At 39.7% G+C, this 17,391-nt stretch overlaps 1 protein-coding gene across 5 annotated transcripts in view; it reads right to left on the bottom strand.

Annotated features, from left to right (window-relative positions):
• The window catches only part of OSBPL3 (oxysterol binding protein like 3), a 222,384-nt gene that overhangs the window by 70,644 nt on the left and 134,349 nt on the right, over positions 1-17,391 (bottom strand). For all 5 annotated transcript variants that reach the window (XM_037027466.2, XM_037027462.2, XM_073238683.1 and 2 more), the window contains exon 2: positions 10,270-10,515. In XM_037027466.2, coding sequence (XP_036883361.2) covers positions 10,270-10,365 — 96 coding nt within the window. In that variant the 5' untranslated portion in view covers positions 10,366-10,515. The remainder of the gene's footprint in view (positions 1-10,269; positions 10,516-17,391) is intronic.

Genomic DNA, 17,391 nt, shown 5'->3' with positions numbered 1-17,391 from the left:
CCCTTGATCCTTTCCACCCACACAAACCCTTCAAAATTTTAGTTCAGTTTTTACCTTCTTCCATGAAGTTCCTAAATTATCTGAGCCACATCAATCTTATATTCTTGTAAATTACTGTAGTATTACTCTGCATTACATGTTTAGTTAACTTACTATTTTTTTTTACTTTTAATCTCAGGACTCTGGTCTTTTCTCCTCAAATAGTTATAAAGACTATCTTTCCAACTTGCTTAGAATCCCAGTAAAGAACTAAATATACAGTAGGAAATAAAAGAATTCTCCTAGATTTATTAATTGTTGGGGTTTCAAACCAAGGAAATGGATTAAGTTCTCAAACCAATTAAATGGCACTGGATAGTGGCTAATAAGGTGGGATTAAGTTGTATCCACACTTCTATACAGCCTGATATTTAAATACAAAAGGAAGGTGCCTCAGGAAATACTATCCTTAATAATAAGATAAAATGAGCAAGGAATACTTTTAAGCTCCATTAAAGCAGAAACTTTTTTTGTCTTGTTCACTTCCTAATAGTATATAGTAGATATGAATAAATATGTTGAATTAATGAAGCAATGGCAATAGCTAGCATTTATTAAACATCTACTATCTTTCAGGTAGTGTGCTAAACACCATATTGATGTTACTACATGTAATCCTTGCAAAATCCTGCAGAGGTGGATTTATTAGTGTCCTTATTTTATGGATGTGGAAGATAGTATTAGATAACTTCCCCAATGCTATAAAGCTACCACGTGGTAAAGCCACTTGACTTCAGAACCTACATTTTTAATCATTCTGCTATCTTATTTATAGGCTGTAATTTTATGCTATATATGTTATATTTTATATGTACACATATATACATACACACAATAGTATTATACACACACAATAGTATTATACATATTGTATGTTCTATATACTGCAATTTAAATATGTAAATTATGATGATGAAGTAATTGCCATGGGGCAGGGGCATTATGGTGGGTAAATCCAAGAAGTGGCCAGGATCCTGAAGCAATTGGAAGGAGTTAAGAAGCACTCCCCTATGTATGCAGATAAGCAAGGTCTCAGATCCTGTTCAGAGCTACCATGTTTCCTATCCTGTAGCTCCACCAACTAGGACAGGATATCAAATCATGCCACCAAGTCTTTGCTCATTTGATTTTTTTGTATCCAAAATGCCTACCTTAGTTACTTCTCAGCCAGTGAATTCTCATTTAGCTCCAGATCTCTTCCTCCAGGCAGAAATTCCCTTCCTACTCAGCACTTACACAAACCCACTTAAATTGCCTATCTCCCTAGCCAGAATGTGGATTCCATGAGGACAGGGCTGGTCTTATTCATTATAATCTCACTACCTGGGAATAGGGCCCTAAAAAAGTTTTTAGTGAATGAATGAGTCTGAGGAGCAGGGAGGATATAAAAGCACCCCATAGAGCCCTTAGGTGAAAGACTTTAACAACATGTACGTGTCTGGGTGAATGGTACTCCGAGCAGATAAAAGCAGATATGCCAGTTCCTCTTGGATGAAGGGACTGGGTGTTGGGGAGTGGCCCACCTGCCCTCCACACTCCCTGTGACCTGGGAACAGGACCTGTACCTTGAGATGAATGTCCTCAGATACACAGTACAGGTGGACTTGGGCCCCTGGGCAGATCAAGCCCTGCTGACTTAGCCCAACACAGCTGGGCTGATGTCCCACCATGGAGTGTCAGTCTTAAATTAAAGCTCATTTAACTGAGGAGTTAAACTGAAGACAGTCTGGCACTGTCAGCTGGCATTAAATTCAGTCTGTTTTACTAAATGTCTAAAAAGTGCCAAATATAGAAAACTGCTTTGTGGTTGGAAAGGCAGCTAAGCATTTATTCATGCACACAAGCTGGCAAAGTTCATTTCCATATTGCTGAGTGCACGAACTGAAGGCATTTCCGTCCAGCACAGCTGTTTCCACAGTGTGCATCTCCTCTGCACCTTTCAAATGCTGGATTCTCAGCCCTTGCAGTGAGGTCAGGAATAGAAAACTATTTAAAACTCATTCTTCCTGCAGCTGAAGAGTCTGTGGAAGGAAGTTTTGTGGCTGTGGAGAGTGGGTGTTCTGATTATTTATTTAGTCTCTTCAGCAGGTTTTCAAAAAATCTCAAGGCAATACCCAGCATTAAATCACGTGTAGCATAATTTAACATGTCTTTAATGATTTTAAAGGCATTTGTGATCTTCTACAATCTCAGGATCATCAATGCCATCCTTTATTATTATACTGTGAACACATGGACATACTTGTCAATGATTTCCAGTTAATATAATGATAGCTTTAACTGATATTAGACCAATTCTGTATTTATCTTCAATAGCTGAGAGTTGTTGCTTCTTATCAATTGCTTCTTACTCAACTAGGATTTTCTTGAACACCAGCAGGCCTGATAGCAATAGCAATTTTTCAAAAAAAGAACACATTATGGGGGTCGGGGGGGTGACAGGGATAAGGGGGTGGCAGTGTTTGTGATTTAATCCAGTGCCTCTCAAGCTATATTGTGCTTATCACCCACAGAAGATCTTTATCAAAACGCAGACTTCAGTTCAGGTCTGCACCTGCACAGGCGAGGCCCCTCCTGGGGACGGGCCCCTCACAGTAGGCACCCTCCAGGACAGCAGGCTCTCTTGAAGAATTTGGGATTTGACTTGACAGGTTCTGAGAGCAAAACCAGGGCTAATGGATGAGAATTGTTAAGGCCCTAGATCCCATAAGGGATCCCATAAGGCTCTACATAAGGACAGGCTATTTGATTACTATTAGAGTGATGAAAAATAACAAAAACAGCACAGGCTGCTCTGTGAAAGAGCAAGATTCCTAGTCACTGGAGAGCTGCATCAGAAGCTAGCAGAGGTACTGCAGAGGAATTCCCAGACTAGGAAGGAGGTCAGAATAACTGAGCTATAAGATCCTTTCCAGATCATAAACTCATGTCTTATTAAACAGGTATAAATTCTCAGTTATGCAAGATGAGGAAGTTCTAGAGATCTGCTTTTAACATTGTGCCAATAGTTAATAATATTGTGTTGTGCATTTAAACATTTAAGATGGTATTTATTTGTTAAGATAAAATTAAATAAAGAAAATATGAACTAAAATAATAAAATATTGGCTGACAAAGTCTCCTAAAAAACAAACCAAGAAACAGCAGCATTAGCTTTAGTCTACCAACCTCAGGTACAATCCCTGACCTCAGAATCTAAGTGAGAAAATTAAAAAGGAGACTGAACAGCAAAGAACCCACATTCTGAGGGCTACATGGGGAATACAGTCATGACCTGCCTACAGGCACTGCCCTTCCTCTCCCTGCACACCGCAGAGATGTAGTTTGCTGACCCCCACCAGGGATGGAGATGCAAATATCCAGATGACTTATACTCCAAAACGTTCTAAGTCTTAATTACTTGCGTAGTCAACAGACCAAAAATGGGGTGCCTCAATGGGGGGAAAAAACATATGAGCTGTCAGCTCTTTTGGTGACTCCACTTGAGGTCATTCTTATCTTGTGTTTCCAAATAAGAGAAAATTCTTTCCAAGTATGTTGACCACAGATGGATTTGTAATTAAAATATATTAATAAAAAACTTTAATGCACATATAATGATTATTTCTACCTTGCTGATCAGTCACCTAGCATTTATGGTTGCAATTACACTGGTATTTTTGTAGCCTCCTCAAATAATTTGTGGGTTATTAATATTTGTTAAATATCCCCCTAATTGTATGCAAGCCCTTCACAACTATGGATAGCATTTTTTATGCACTTTTTCTCTCTGTAATACTCTGTCACCAAGGGACTCATGAGAACCTTAGCTATAAGAGATGGTGACACTCAACCCATCAATGTCATTCTGCTCTAGCCATGCAGCCTACCAGGGTGGTGGTGGAGTTTTTAATAGCTACTATTGTGGTAGTGATTATGTAAGAGTATTTACTGAGTATCTTGTATGTGACTTGCAATGATTCTATAATGAAGGTATTATTATCCTCATTTTACAGATGAGGAAAATCTCCAAAGTAGTTTACCCAAATTCACAAACTATTAGGTGGTGGGCCTCATTTGTGCACTAGAGACCACACACAAAACCTCCCTGATCAACATCCACTCTGGACAAGCGTGCCTACAAGTATATTAGACTCCATCCAAGGCCACCTACTTCCCTGCCAGTTTCAGCCCTTCAGCCCGCAGCATTGCTTTCTCCACAAGCAGAAGATGCCTGTCACTGGCAGCATGTTCCCACACCTCACACACATGTGTTAGCCAGTGATGACAGGTAAGTCTGTCTACCCAAGGGGCTCAAGAGTCTCTTGTGGGTCTCCCCCCACCTAGAATATACTGTCATGATTTGTTTTCTCCCATAGAGTCATGGTGTATTTCTTTTAAACCTCAGAGTTTGAAAGGGAATGTTGAAGGCATCAACCCAGGTCTTCCATTTTAGATATAAGGAATCTAAGTTTAATGATTTGCCTGGGATCACTTAAAATGAGTGAAGGACTTCTGAGGAACAGGATCCAGTCTTTAACTCCAACTCACTGCCCTTTCTGCTACCACTTTCTAAGAATTACCTTATTCCCACAGGGAAAGACAGCCCTGTGGAGGAGCTCCTGGGCATGTACCATGTGGTACTGACAGGGAAAATCCCCAATACAGATTCCTATGTGAATGGGACTGGGCTGGCGGAGGAACTTTTGCTCTTCATTTTATACCTTCCAGCATTGTCTTAATATTTTATCTTTACTACCTTTTAATTTTAAAAAATCATCCTTTCTTCAGCATATTGTAGAGCTCTGCTCTTTGGCATCTGAACACTGGTGAAAATCACAAACTCTCTGTTCAGACTTAACACTTTAGCACTCCAATTATAGGGCAGCCACAACTTCTCAAGAAAACCCAATCCATTGCTGGAGAGTACTAGCTAAAAAAAAGTGTTCTCACTGACAAGTGTACTCAAAACTGTTTTTTCAGAGCTAACTGAAATTTGCAATCAGTTACAGACATATTCTCGCTAATTAATGTATATCTCATTTAGAATCATAGGAGTAGGTGGTACAAGCTTAGCACAATGAACTTTTCCTATTCTGGATCCAAATCATCAGTGATTTTTTTCCTCACAGTACTACATAAGAATAACTGGTTCTCATGATGACAGTCTAGTGGCAGGATAAGAATCCTTGAGAGTTTTATAGATCAGAGAATGATTTTAGTGTTAAGGAGATTACATTCTAGCTCAAAACTAAGTTTCTATTTAATAGGACATCCTTTACTCAGAGGTCTATGAGCTCAGTACCAGGTACTGGAGATACAAAGATGTAAAACCAGCTGGCCTCCACAAGAAGTCAACAAACATTGTCCAAATTGACTCTACAGATTGAAAATGTATAAAATGAGGAATGGGAGAGTCAAGCAAGCCTGCTGCAGCTGTTCTCAGGCAGGCACAATCACCATGGGCTCACTCACCTTAGGAGGAGGACTTGAGCTGGGACTCAAAGAAAATTGGACACAGAGCAGGACTTCTGAGGCTACCCTGACAACTAGGTGGGTTAAAACTATAGCACTTTATTCTCTCACAGTTCAGAGCTAGAAGTCCAAAATTAAGGTGTTACCAAGGCAATGCTGACTCTGGAGGCTCTGGCAAAAACTGTCTGTCTTGGCTCAGGCTGCTAAACAAAATACTACAGACTGGGTAGTAGAATCTTCTTAGTTAGGAAGTTGAAAGTAGCCCTTGCAGTTTCTATCAAAGTAGTATTTCTAAAACCCACCAAAATATATTTCTGTGCTTGTCACCTGGAACTGCATTATAATATATGGATCTACACAACAATTCAGCAACTTCTGGAAGTGTTTTAAAAGCTCAGTTTCTCCTGCTCTTCAGAGTGTGGAATGTAGCTGATGGCGTATCATTTGTGGACATGAAGAGTAACATGAAGCCTGGAGAGTCAAATATGTCATTTTAGCTGTCTTTATCTCTTACCATATCAAACATTTGTTTCTACTTTACAAGACTTACTCAGAGTGGAAATAAATTGAGAATTGAGTCTTGTATCTTTGCCTTCCTACTTTCAGTGTATAATGTCACAACCATAGGTGTGACCAAAAGTTAGGTAGTAAGTAGGAGGCCGAGAAAATGAGAATCTAGAGAACTAAGACAGAAATATATTATTTGTGTTAATTATTTTAAAATAATAGACATTAAAAATAATTTTGTTAATTATTTTTCTCCATTGGGTCTGCCAGGATAAAGAACAGTTCCAGACAAAGAGACCTTAGGGATCCTTAAAGCCACGTCACTCATCCATGTTCTTCTTGTCCTTGCATTCATAGAGGCATTGGTTTATGAAGGTTTGTTTAAATAACAATCATTTGTACATAAGGCACATAGAACTTAAATGAACTTCTAAAGAGGCCTTCTAGTACCTAAAGAAATCTGGTGTTCTCCAAATAGATGGTTGCCTGCTCCCCTACAGCTTACTAGCTGTGTGACTCTGAAAAGTCAGTTAAAATCTCTGAGTCATGTTTTCTATCTAAAGTGTAGAAAACAGTAACAGACCTCACTGGGGTTGTTTTGAAACTCCAAAGGAGAGCATGAAAGGATATTAAGAGCTGTAAAGATGCTATCAGATTCTTGTTAACATCTAAAGCCCCTAGCTGACTCTTGCTCTCAGCCCAGCCTAGACAGAGGCCAAGCCCTCTAACTGCATTGTGCCTCCTCCTCCAAGCAGAAAGGAGGCAGCAGGAAGCAGTCACCCTGTGGTACTGCTAGAAAACTCCTTCTTATGGTTTAACATATACATACCACTTACTGCATGTAGGTTCTCTAACTAAGCAATTTGCACAACCTTACAAGAAACCAAGGCAGAGCGATGTTAAATAACTTGCCCAAAGTCAAACAGCTTATAAACTGTCCAAGATTTAAAGTCAAGTTGTCTAACTCCCAGTGCAAGTTTGTGCTTATGGCTTCTCATCTTCTGTAACCATCACAGAATGTGACACAGTCATGACATTCCCAATTCCCTCCTACCCACCTGGTCTTTAAGGTGGCATTTATACAGCCCATTCTTATAAAAGGCAGCTTGTAAATCTCAGTATCTCTAAAGACATGGTGAATTAGAAGAAATAAGTGGGACTGAGCATTTTCAATACCCGAACAGCTGAGATTATAAGCACCTGCACATTACATTTTTTTCCACTTTTCACTCCTTGGCAGATTCTCTCCCATTCAACACCCATGTCTTATGGTCCTGGCACCAAACCCAGGCAGCCTGGGTTCCCTGGAGTACAGCATAATCTAATAGCCTGCATAGATAAATTCTCATCAGGTGACCCTGGGAGAGCTCAAACCCACCTTAGATTAGCCTAGGTACAACAGAGTGATGAGCAATTTGCAGAACTGTATGGAGACTCATCTAGCAGATCTCTCCATTCAAATCCCCTGCAATCATGAGTGAAGTACTTGCCAATTATTTCAAAAGGAGTGACTTTCTGATTTATAAAGCAAATGCTAACAGTACATGAGAAAAGAATGGAAGCCATGCTCTCTTTACAATACACAGTGTTCCCAATCAAGTTAATGCCCTATTTGTAGTGATTCGTTCAGCTGTCCTGTCCTTGGCAGCTTCACTTCTCCCTGCCCATGGTCTTTTAACAATAGGTTCTCAACAGATATTGGTTGAATAAAAAAAGCTTAGGGCACAGAGGACTCCTTCAATAAAGACTAAATCTATTCATCTTTATCTAGCTCAATCTGGTTTCTGAAATGTGTTACTTTGAAAGTTCTAAGGAAGGAAACGTAAGGGGGCAGTGGGAAAAAGAGAAGAGGAAATTACTCATAGTTTGTGAGTTTTGAAATAGCAATGCTCTCTTCCCATTTAGATATCCTTTAAGCTACTTAATATATCTACAGAGCTTTGTCATAGTTATTTTTCTACCTAGCAACTTCACATTTATTCATTCATTAATTTAATCTACACTGTGAGTAGGCTCTGGAATAGGAAGGACAAGTTCAAATTTAGTTCAAGAAACAAGGACAAGGAGCTGAAAGAACGCCAATGCAGTTGGAATAGGACACTCTTAATGTCAACTGGCAATGTTGGTGAGAATTTATGGGAAAATGACTTAAGAAGACCAAGCGTTTCAGCCAAGATTGTATTGTAAGTTCCTATATTTAGTGTCCCTTCCCTATTACCACCCCACTCCAAAAATATACAAAGTTATGAACATACAGGTTTTTTAGTCTGTGTGATTAAAAAAAAAAATATGATTAAATATATTAGAGGTGTGTAGGAGCCCTAATTCTGTGGACTAATGGGGCTAAAAATATCCCCAGGAAAAAGTTGGGACCTAAGCTAGGCCTACTGCTGGAAACCAGAGAATGTGGAGGGGTAGGCCCCACACCGCAATGAAAGGGGGCTTTAAAAATCTGTTTATACAGGGAGGTGGCAGAAGGCAGACACAGCCTCACTACCAGTTCTTGGACCATCCTGTGTGATCCTGGATATTCTATCATCATGGAACAGAAACCCCTAGCTACAAATATAAGACTTGACTCTGGACTGGGGTCCTCCGAAGTAGAAGTAGGTAATAGCAAATCCCTGATAGGTAGAGAGAGTGCAAAGAAAGAACATGAGGGAAGCAAACTCAAGATGATGCTTGAGTGCTTTTCCAAAAGCCCATGAGAAAACTAGCATTAAGAAAGATGGCCAATAATATCAACACCCTCCAGATGAAATGAAAAGAACAGAGCAGCCTGAAAATGACTTTAACTGAAGCTTCAAAACAAGCAGGTTGTTGTACAGACTATCTTTACCAGTTATATTTTAACATTCCTCAAATTAAATTTATTACATAAATCTTTAAATTTTAAATGTTGAACTTGTACTTTCTAGTGAAGTGAGTGGAAACACAGTCTCACCACTGTATTAAGCATCTGAGAAATCACTGGATAAGGCTGCGTTCCCTGAGGGCCATCAAGTAAGAGCTTCCTTTGTAGAACCTTTGAGACCAAAAGACAATCTTGATGCAGCTTGGGAGGACAGAATAGATATGGATTGTCAGGGTAGTCAACACAGATAGAAAAGCTAAGCCAATGCTGTGACAGAAAACCTTTCTTTGATAGAATGATGGGAAAGCAGATAGATTAAGAAAATGGTCCCTGAAAATTAAACATAGGCTTTATAACTAGACTCAAGATAAATTGGAATAAACTGAATAAATTCTCTATCTTTTCTGTCACAGAGTAAAAATAAGTGTTTATATTTATAAAGCAACATTACATGCATATTTAAATGGGAGATCCCAAATAGAAAAATTACCATTTAATGAATGAATGGCTAAATGACCAACCATTCTAAGTCAGAAAAAAGTTTAGGCACACATTCTTCTTATTCTTTATGTTGACACCTCAAAAGAAGCCATGTTGAAAACCAAATCAATCAGCAAACACTGAAAAGGGGCAGAGACCACTTTAGTTGTGAATCTACAGTGTTTTGACAGCCCACTCTTAACTAAAGGTGGAAGAATTATTATGTACATTTACTGCCATTGATCTAAACCCAACAAATTCTGCCAACAGAGATTTATTAGAAAGGAAAGAAACAACATATAATTAGTTGACAGTTATTTAGGAGTTAATTATTCAGTCCTTTGTTTCACTTCTTTCTTTTTCCTACTTAATTCCTCTTGACTACTTCTCTGCTGGTTCATTCCCTCATCCACTAGAGAAATAAAGCAGGTGAAAATCAAAGTAACTAACAGAACAATCTGTGATTGGCAAAGGGAAGGAAAAGGAGGGTGGGAGAATTCATAATTACTGGAAAAATTATTGTTTTTTTGTTTTGATTAGTTGGGTATAAAGGAAAGTATGGGCTCTGGAATTAAACAAACTGAGCTTTGGTTTCTTGTTCTGCCAACTGGCTGTGTGTCCTTGGTCAAATAACTCAGTTGGTCTGACTCAGCTTCCTCATGAAGAAAATAGGGATACTAATATCTGTGTTGAAGGACAGTTGCAAGGATTGAATAAAACAATGCAAAGAGTCAAATACAATTGTTCCCATCTGGTAGGCACTCAAGCTGCATTATTAAAATCACCTAAAATTTATTCTTGTCATATAATTAAGATTCAACTGAAAGCAAATGCTCTTAAACTGAGAAGAAGTTCCCAAGTAAATGCCCACATTTTAATCTGTAAGCTTCTTGATTTAAATTTGCATCTTAAGATTTGCATTAGTTAAACTTTACCTGTCGACTTCCCTGCTTGGAGGAACAGCTACTTGTGCTCCTTGAAGGTGAGACCAATTTTTGGGACACACCAAGGTTCTTCTCATCACTCATCATGAGCAGAGTCACGTGGTCTTGATACAGTCAAAATGTCATGAGAAGACAGTGGAGCAGAGAGTATGAAAGTCCCACACAAGCAGGTGGCTCAGCTCTTACTCCACACGTCCACACATTTTAAAAGCATTTTGGATGACCCAGAGGAAATGCCTAAAAACCAAAGAAAAGAATTAGAGAGAGGGTAAGAGGCATCAGACATCATTTTTAATTAGCCACTGATTATTTTCTTTACACTGCAGGTTACAGAGCCACAGTGCTTAGACACATCAGGGGCTGTAAAGGGAAAACATGCTTTACATCTATTTCTTATTGAAATTATATGTAGGTGGTTTTTCATGTAGCTTTGCAATATGACAGTCTTAAGAATAGTAGTAAGAAAATTTGAGTCCAGGCACATACAAAATCAGTACTATAAAAACCATCCCAAATCACAATGAGATACCACTTCATACTCACTAGGTATAATTAAATTAAAGAAAAAAAGAGTAACATGTATTGGAAGAAACTGGAACCCTCTGGCATTGCTGGTAGGAATATAAATGGTGCAGCCATAGTTGAAAATAGTTTGGCAGCTTTGTAAAAAATTAAACAGAATTATCAGGATTTAGCAATTCCACTCCTAGGTATATACCCAAAAGAATTGAAAATAGGTATTCCAACAAAAACTTGTATAAGAACATTCACAGCCATGCTAACACAATAGCCAAAGGTAGAAACAACTCAAATGTCCATTAGCTGATGAATGGATAAACTACATATGGTGTACACTATGGTCTGAATGTTTGTGTCCCCCTCCAAAACTCGTATGTTGAAATCCTAATGCCCAATGTGATGGGATTAGGAGGTGTGGCCTCTGGGAGGTGCTTAGGTCCTGAGGGCAGAGCCCTTATGAATGGAATTAGTATTCTTATTAAAGAGTACCCACAGAGGATCAGAGGATTTAATAATGTGTCTAACTGTTGAATCACTGTGTTGTATACTTGAAACCAATATAATACTGTATATCAACTATACTTCAATAAAAAAAGAAAGAGAGAGACCCCACGGAGCTCCTACCCTTCCACTATGTAAGGATACAGTGATAAGTCTGCAACCCAAAGAGGGCCCTCCCAGCATCCTGGCACCCCCATCTTGGACTTCTAGCCCCCAGAACTATGAGAAATAAATTTCTTTCCCATAAGTGACCCAGTCTGTGGTACTTTGTTAAAGCTGCCCACACTAAGACAGTATATGCATACTATGGAATATTATTCAGGAATTAAAAGGTATGAATTACTGATACGTGCTATAATATGGATGAACCTTGAAAACATTATGCTAAATGAAAGAAGCCACACACAAAAAACCACATATTGTATGGTTCTACTTATATGAAATAACCAGCATGGGCAAATACATAGAGACAAAAGCCAAATTAAGGGGCTGGGGGGAATTGGAGAATAGGGTATCGCTATGGGTTTCCTTTGAGGGTGATTAAAATGTTCTGGAACTAGACAAGGGTGAGAATTGCACTAGATTGTGAGTGTACTAAATGTCACTGAATCATACGCTTGAAAATTTGTTAAAATGTGAATTTTATATTATATGTATTCCACTACAATTTTTAAAAATCGCTGTTTTTTGGGGGGACAGGATAGAAGTTTTGTTTTACCAAAGGGTTTTGGAGACATTGTCTAAAAAACTATGACCTGGGGTGACAAAAATTGGGTAACAGCAGAATTTTCTCTATCACTTATTAGTATATTAGTAATAAAAATGATAATTTATTGCGTCCACACTATGCTCTGCCAAGCCCTACAATAAGTTTTCTACACGTTGTCTCATTCAATCAGTAGTGTGATGGAAAGTACTCTCTCCATTTTACAGAGGTGAAGCCCAAGTCTCTGAGAAGTTAGTAACTTGCCCACTCACTCACCCGGCAAGGGACTGCATCTGGGCTTAGATCCTTAACTTAGGTGCTGGAAATGAGCATGCCAGATCTAGCTACTGATCTGATAGAGGTAAGAGGAAAGTAATAATAGCTACTTTCCTGTCTCTGGAACCTAAGAGAACTGAGGAGCTGGATGAAAAGACTCAGGAGGGAACACATCAGAAGCCAGCTTTGAAGAGGTGACGCTTCATGTCTTCCCAAGATGGCGTCTCCACATGGCAAAGTAGCTATGGTGGGGAGGAGGACTGACCTGGGCAGAGACAGGGATATCCCTGACGGGTAGTTGGCTGGGCTGCCTACCCGCCACCCTGCAGCAACTCAGGATTGAAGCAGCAGCCCTGAGTTAATGGGGACTAACATGTTTGTTTTGGGCTCAGAGAGCCAGACTTTCATTTGACACACGAAGTTCAATTATGTATCTAATCGATTCGGTTCTCACTGTTTATGGTCTAACCTCAAGAGAAAGATGTTACATAATAGTCCAGGAACCAGCTAGTTAGATATCAAACTTTTGGTTAATTATTAAGTACTCAAATCTTCTATGACTTTTAGTTACACTTAGTTCTTTCAGAAATGCGTCTGCTAAAGCCATAAACTGAACTGAGACAATGAAAAGAAATACCAGAATCTAAGAAAATGAAATTAAGGTGCCTGTAGCTGTAAAACTCAATTCCCGTGTTGCTTTCATAGAAGCCCCCAAAAAGCAAGCCAACACCAGCCTCTTCATAAAATTAGGTTTACTTACAGGACATGCCAACTATACCTGAAGCTAGAAGCAAATGCAATCTAGTTAAAAACTGTGGAGAGAGGCTGTGAGGATGTATTAACAGTTTGTGTTTAGCAGCATTGGTCGTTGCTGTGTAAGAGGAAACAAAGAAAACAAAACCTGATGGGAACCCCAAAGGAGGAAAGGTGTGTGGGCAGCCACTGCTATGACAACTAATTCCAGACAGCATGAGGAATACCAGCTAAGGGATGCTATTCATGTGTGTGAGTGGCTTTTGGGTTTTTTGGGGCTGAGATTTTGACAGTAAGAACACAGGATGAGAGGTGGTGTGTGATGCATACAGAAGGGAGAGAGGAGAGCACCTGAGCCATAAGAGTCACAGGAATTCTGAAACTGTGCCAAAGCAGGCACACCATCACCCTGTCTCAACACGACTGTGAAAAAGGGTCATGTTTACCGCTTAATTCTGCCAAACCTCACTCTGGAGGCAACAGTTACCAGGGCCAGGGCTGAGAGGGACTAAAGCCCATACTCATTTAAGTTGTTAGAGATAAGGACTCTGTAAGAACGACTAGATACCTCATTTTCCTTCAGGGAAAAGAAGGGGTGGAAATACACAGCCCCTCCCACACCCATCCCAGGTGAATCTGGGGTGACTGCCTAGGGAAATGTATCTGTTTCATCCCTTAGACCCTTCAGTTGAAAGTACCAAGGGCAGCTTAGAGGGCAAAGTAAGTCAAATTCTGGGGAAAGGATATGCTTGAATCAGGGCAGAATAAAGAATGAAGGTAGCAGTGGCCTAAGACTAAGGTACCCCAGGGGTAAGACAGTCACGTGAAATAAGGCTGCTATTGTGTCCAACCTTGGGGACCTCATTGTGTGTCACCATAAGGAAGCCTTGATGTGAGCCCCAAGAAAGCAGACCTTGATAAAGCAGATTCACACACATGCCTGGTGTTTTCTACTCTAACTACCTGACATCACAGTGCTGACTTAGTGAAATGGTGAGGATAAAGCCCTTAAGGGACACACATATTGTACAGGAGTCAAGGCCACTGACTCAGGGGTATGTGAGATGTTGAGGTGGATAAAGACCCACGGTGCTCTCACCCCTCCCAGTGACCCATCCCTGGTAAACCTCCAACTTAAGGGGTTTATTGGTTTGAACAAAATATAATCGTTTCCCTGCTCACACAGTTCACAACTTAATTTATTTCTCCTCTTATTTTTTACAGAGGTACAATTTAACATATAAAGTAAAGTGAACAAATCTTAAACACATAGACAGCTCTATGAAATTTTAAATTTGCAAAGATACCAACACCACCTGGATCAAGAAATAGAGTGTGTGAAGCCTCCCAGAAGTTTCCTCCATGTCCTGGCCACCGATCTGACTGGTTGGGGAGCCGCACCTCATGCTGTCCGCTATGGTACCTGCCCTGGTAAGCCTCTCCTGCAAGCGCTTGCCAACATGGCCCAGGGTGGCGGGTGGGGACTTCCCCAGTTTATCAAGAGGCACAGGTGCACCACTGCTCTCGTGCCTTCTGCTTACTACAAGTAACTGATGTGGGCCAGAATTCAGTCTGGGACTTGCTTTCACTTCAATAAACCACTTGGTAGGCAAACCAACAGGTGTGAAAATCCCAGTGCAATTAGGTCAATTCAAACATGCCCTCCTTGTGCCTCTGAGATGACCTGGGTCCTCTCTCACCACTGCCACCCACCTGAGGAAGCTGATGGATCAGACCCAGGTGATAACAGTGTTCCAGCTCAAAGTCCAGTGGGCAGAGACATACAAACTTATGCTGTCGTGAGGCTTCCATTAGGGAAAGAGAACTCTGATTTCTACCAAGCATGAAGAAGAATAAATGCCCGAGGCACTGCCAAGCATTTTGGAAACAAAGGCTGATTTTAAGACTTACATTAGAAATTTTCACTTAGTAAAGAATACACAGTTTGGGAAAAGATGCAAAGGAGATGTATATACCAAGATGTATTTGCTTCAGAAGAAGCCAAACCAAAGTTTGAATTGGTGCTACCTTATTACAAACTCTGTGCACCCTGAAAAACCCTCTGATCTTCAGGTTTTTTTACATAAGAAATGGTGAATTGTGAGCATTAAATGAGAAAATGAGGATAAGGTATCTCGATCGAACATCATATACACTCAACATATGTTCATTCCATTTCCTCCTCTCCTTGTTTCCTGAAAATGGAATATGCAGCACAAGATAAGATCCTATGCTCCTCTTGCAACCCAAAACAAATAAGGAGTCTATAGAATTGTAAAACATGTTTGTCTTTCCACTTATTAACATTTCCCTAAATTCATAACACAAGTGTGAACAAATTTTTAAATCATCAAAGCAGCATGCATACTTTGGAACAAGACATAAATGCAAAAAGATAAAAGCCACATTATTCATCACCACTGGCTGTCCAAAAAAGCAACTTCATATTAACTAGTAGGTTTGAAATAGTGCCATGTAACACAGCTATTTATTATTTTGTTAGGCCTGGGGAGGTCCCTGCACTCACACTCTTGGTCATGTAACTGCTTAAGAAACAAGTTTTGATTCCATTATTCTTGAAAACAACTCACATCAGAACAAGATGGCATATAGTTCCAATTAATCTAAAAACTCCCAGTAAAATACATAGATAAATTATGTCCTGAATTAACACCAAAAAAAAATTATAGTGGAATATCCATTTCTGGTCTACCATCTTCTGCTCTTCTTTGGTAAACGAAAATTATTCAAATCCTGGACATGCATCTTTTCTTAGAAATGATGCCCTCAGAAACACCTTGATTTCCGAACTGTTAAGTGATCCAAAGGGCTTTGGTTATTTGGTTCTAAGCTCCAAAATGATTAGAGATTTCTGGGCAGGTTCTAATCACACTGCCCTCAGACAGCTCATCCTGGACTTCTGAGCTAAATGCTGGCCAATCTGCCTTAATTCTCTGGATGGATGGCCTCATCCAGGGACGCTGGTATCTGTTTCTGGGGGACAAGTACTGAGACTCATAGTGAAAAAAGTCTCCAGCCCACTCCCTAAGGGCAAACAACCCCTCCACAAACCATTTTTTGTTGTATTCTCTCCCTTCTGGGAATCAAGGGGTGAAAGAACCTAGAGATTCAAATGCTTACTCTCACACTATTTTTTTTTTTTCAGAGGTCATCTCTCATATTTATTGATCAAATGGTTGTTAACAACAATAAAATTCAGTATAGGGGGGTCAATGCTCAATGTACAATCATTAATCCATCTCAAGCCTAATTCTCGTCAGTCTCCAATCTTCTGAAGCATAACAAACAAGTTCTTACATGGTGAACGAATTCTTGCACAGTGAATAAATTCTTACATGGTGAACAGTACAAGGGCAGTCATCACAGAAACTTTTGGTTTTGATCACGCATTATGACCTATAAACAATCAGGTCAAATATGAATATTCGTTTGATTTTTGTACTTGATTTATATGTTGATCCCACATTTCTCCTATTATTATTATTATTTTTATTTTTAATAAAATGCTGAAGTGGTAGGTAGATGCAAGATAAAGGTAGGAAACATAGTTTAGTGCTGTAAGAGGGCAAATGTAGATGATCAGATGATCAGGTGTGTGCCTATGGACTAAGTATTAATCCAGGCTAGACAAGGGCAGCAAGACATCCACGGATGCAGAAGATTTCTCTCAAAGCAGGGGGGGTGAGGTTCTGAGCCTCACCTCTGTTGATCCCCAAATTCTCACCTGATGGCCCCCCTGCGACTGTGCCTGTCTTAGGTTGTTCCTCCCTTGAGGAATCTTACCCGTCTCTGGCTAACCAGTCATCTTCCGGGGCCATACAGGGAAATGTAAAGTTGGTAAGTGAGAGAGAAGCCATATTGTTTGCAAAGGTTAGCTTTTTACTTCTTTGCACATTTATGCCCTGTGGCTTCTATGCCCAGCACTTGTCTCGAGGTATCTTTACCACCTGGAGAAATTATGATACTCGGTAAATTCGATATGAGGCACGAATTCTATTTAAGGGTTGTAATTAGGAAGGAAGAAGAAAAGCTATAGATGTAGCATATGAAGGAAACATGGGAGGATTGATTATTTCTTTGACATATCTTCTTGCAGAGTACCTTAAGTATGTATAGGTTTTAAACTACTAACTGATTTGCACACACATATTAACATAATAGGAATACGGTGACATAAACAAAGCAAATCTATAATTACCAGCCATCTCCAGTGAAGCCAAGAAAACCATTTAGGCACCCTAGGCATTTGTGAAAATTTATCTATGATATGATGGATATTGTCCAACTGTACTTGAACCATCAGACAAATTAAAGCAGCCCATTTCTGGGATCTGTTC

This window comes from Manis javanica, chromosome 6, assembly GCF_040802235.1.
Source record: "Manis javanica isolate MJ-LG chromosome 6, MJ_LKY, whole genome shotgun sequence".
In the NCBI taxonomy this organism is placed as follows: Eukaryota; Metazoa; Chordata; class Mammalia; order Pholidota; family Manidae; genus Manis; species Manis javanica.
This window is presented reverse-complemented; position numbering and strand designations above follow the sequence as displayed.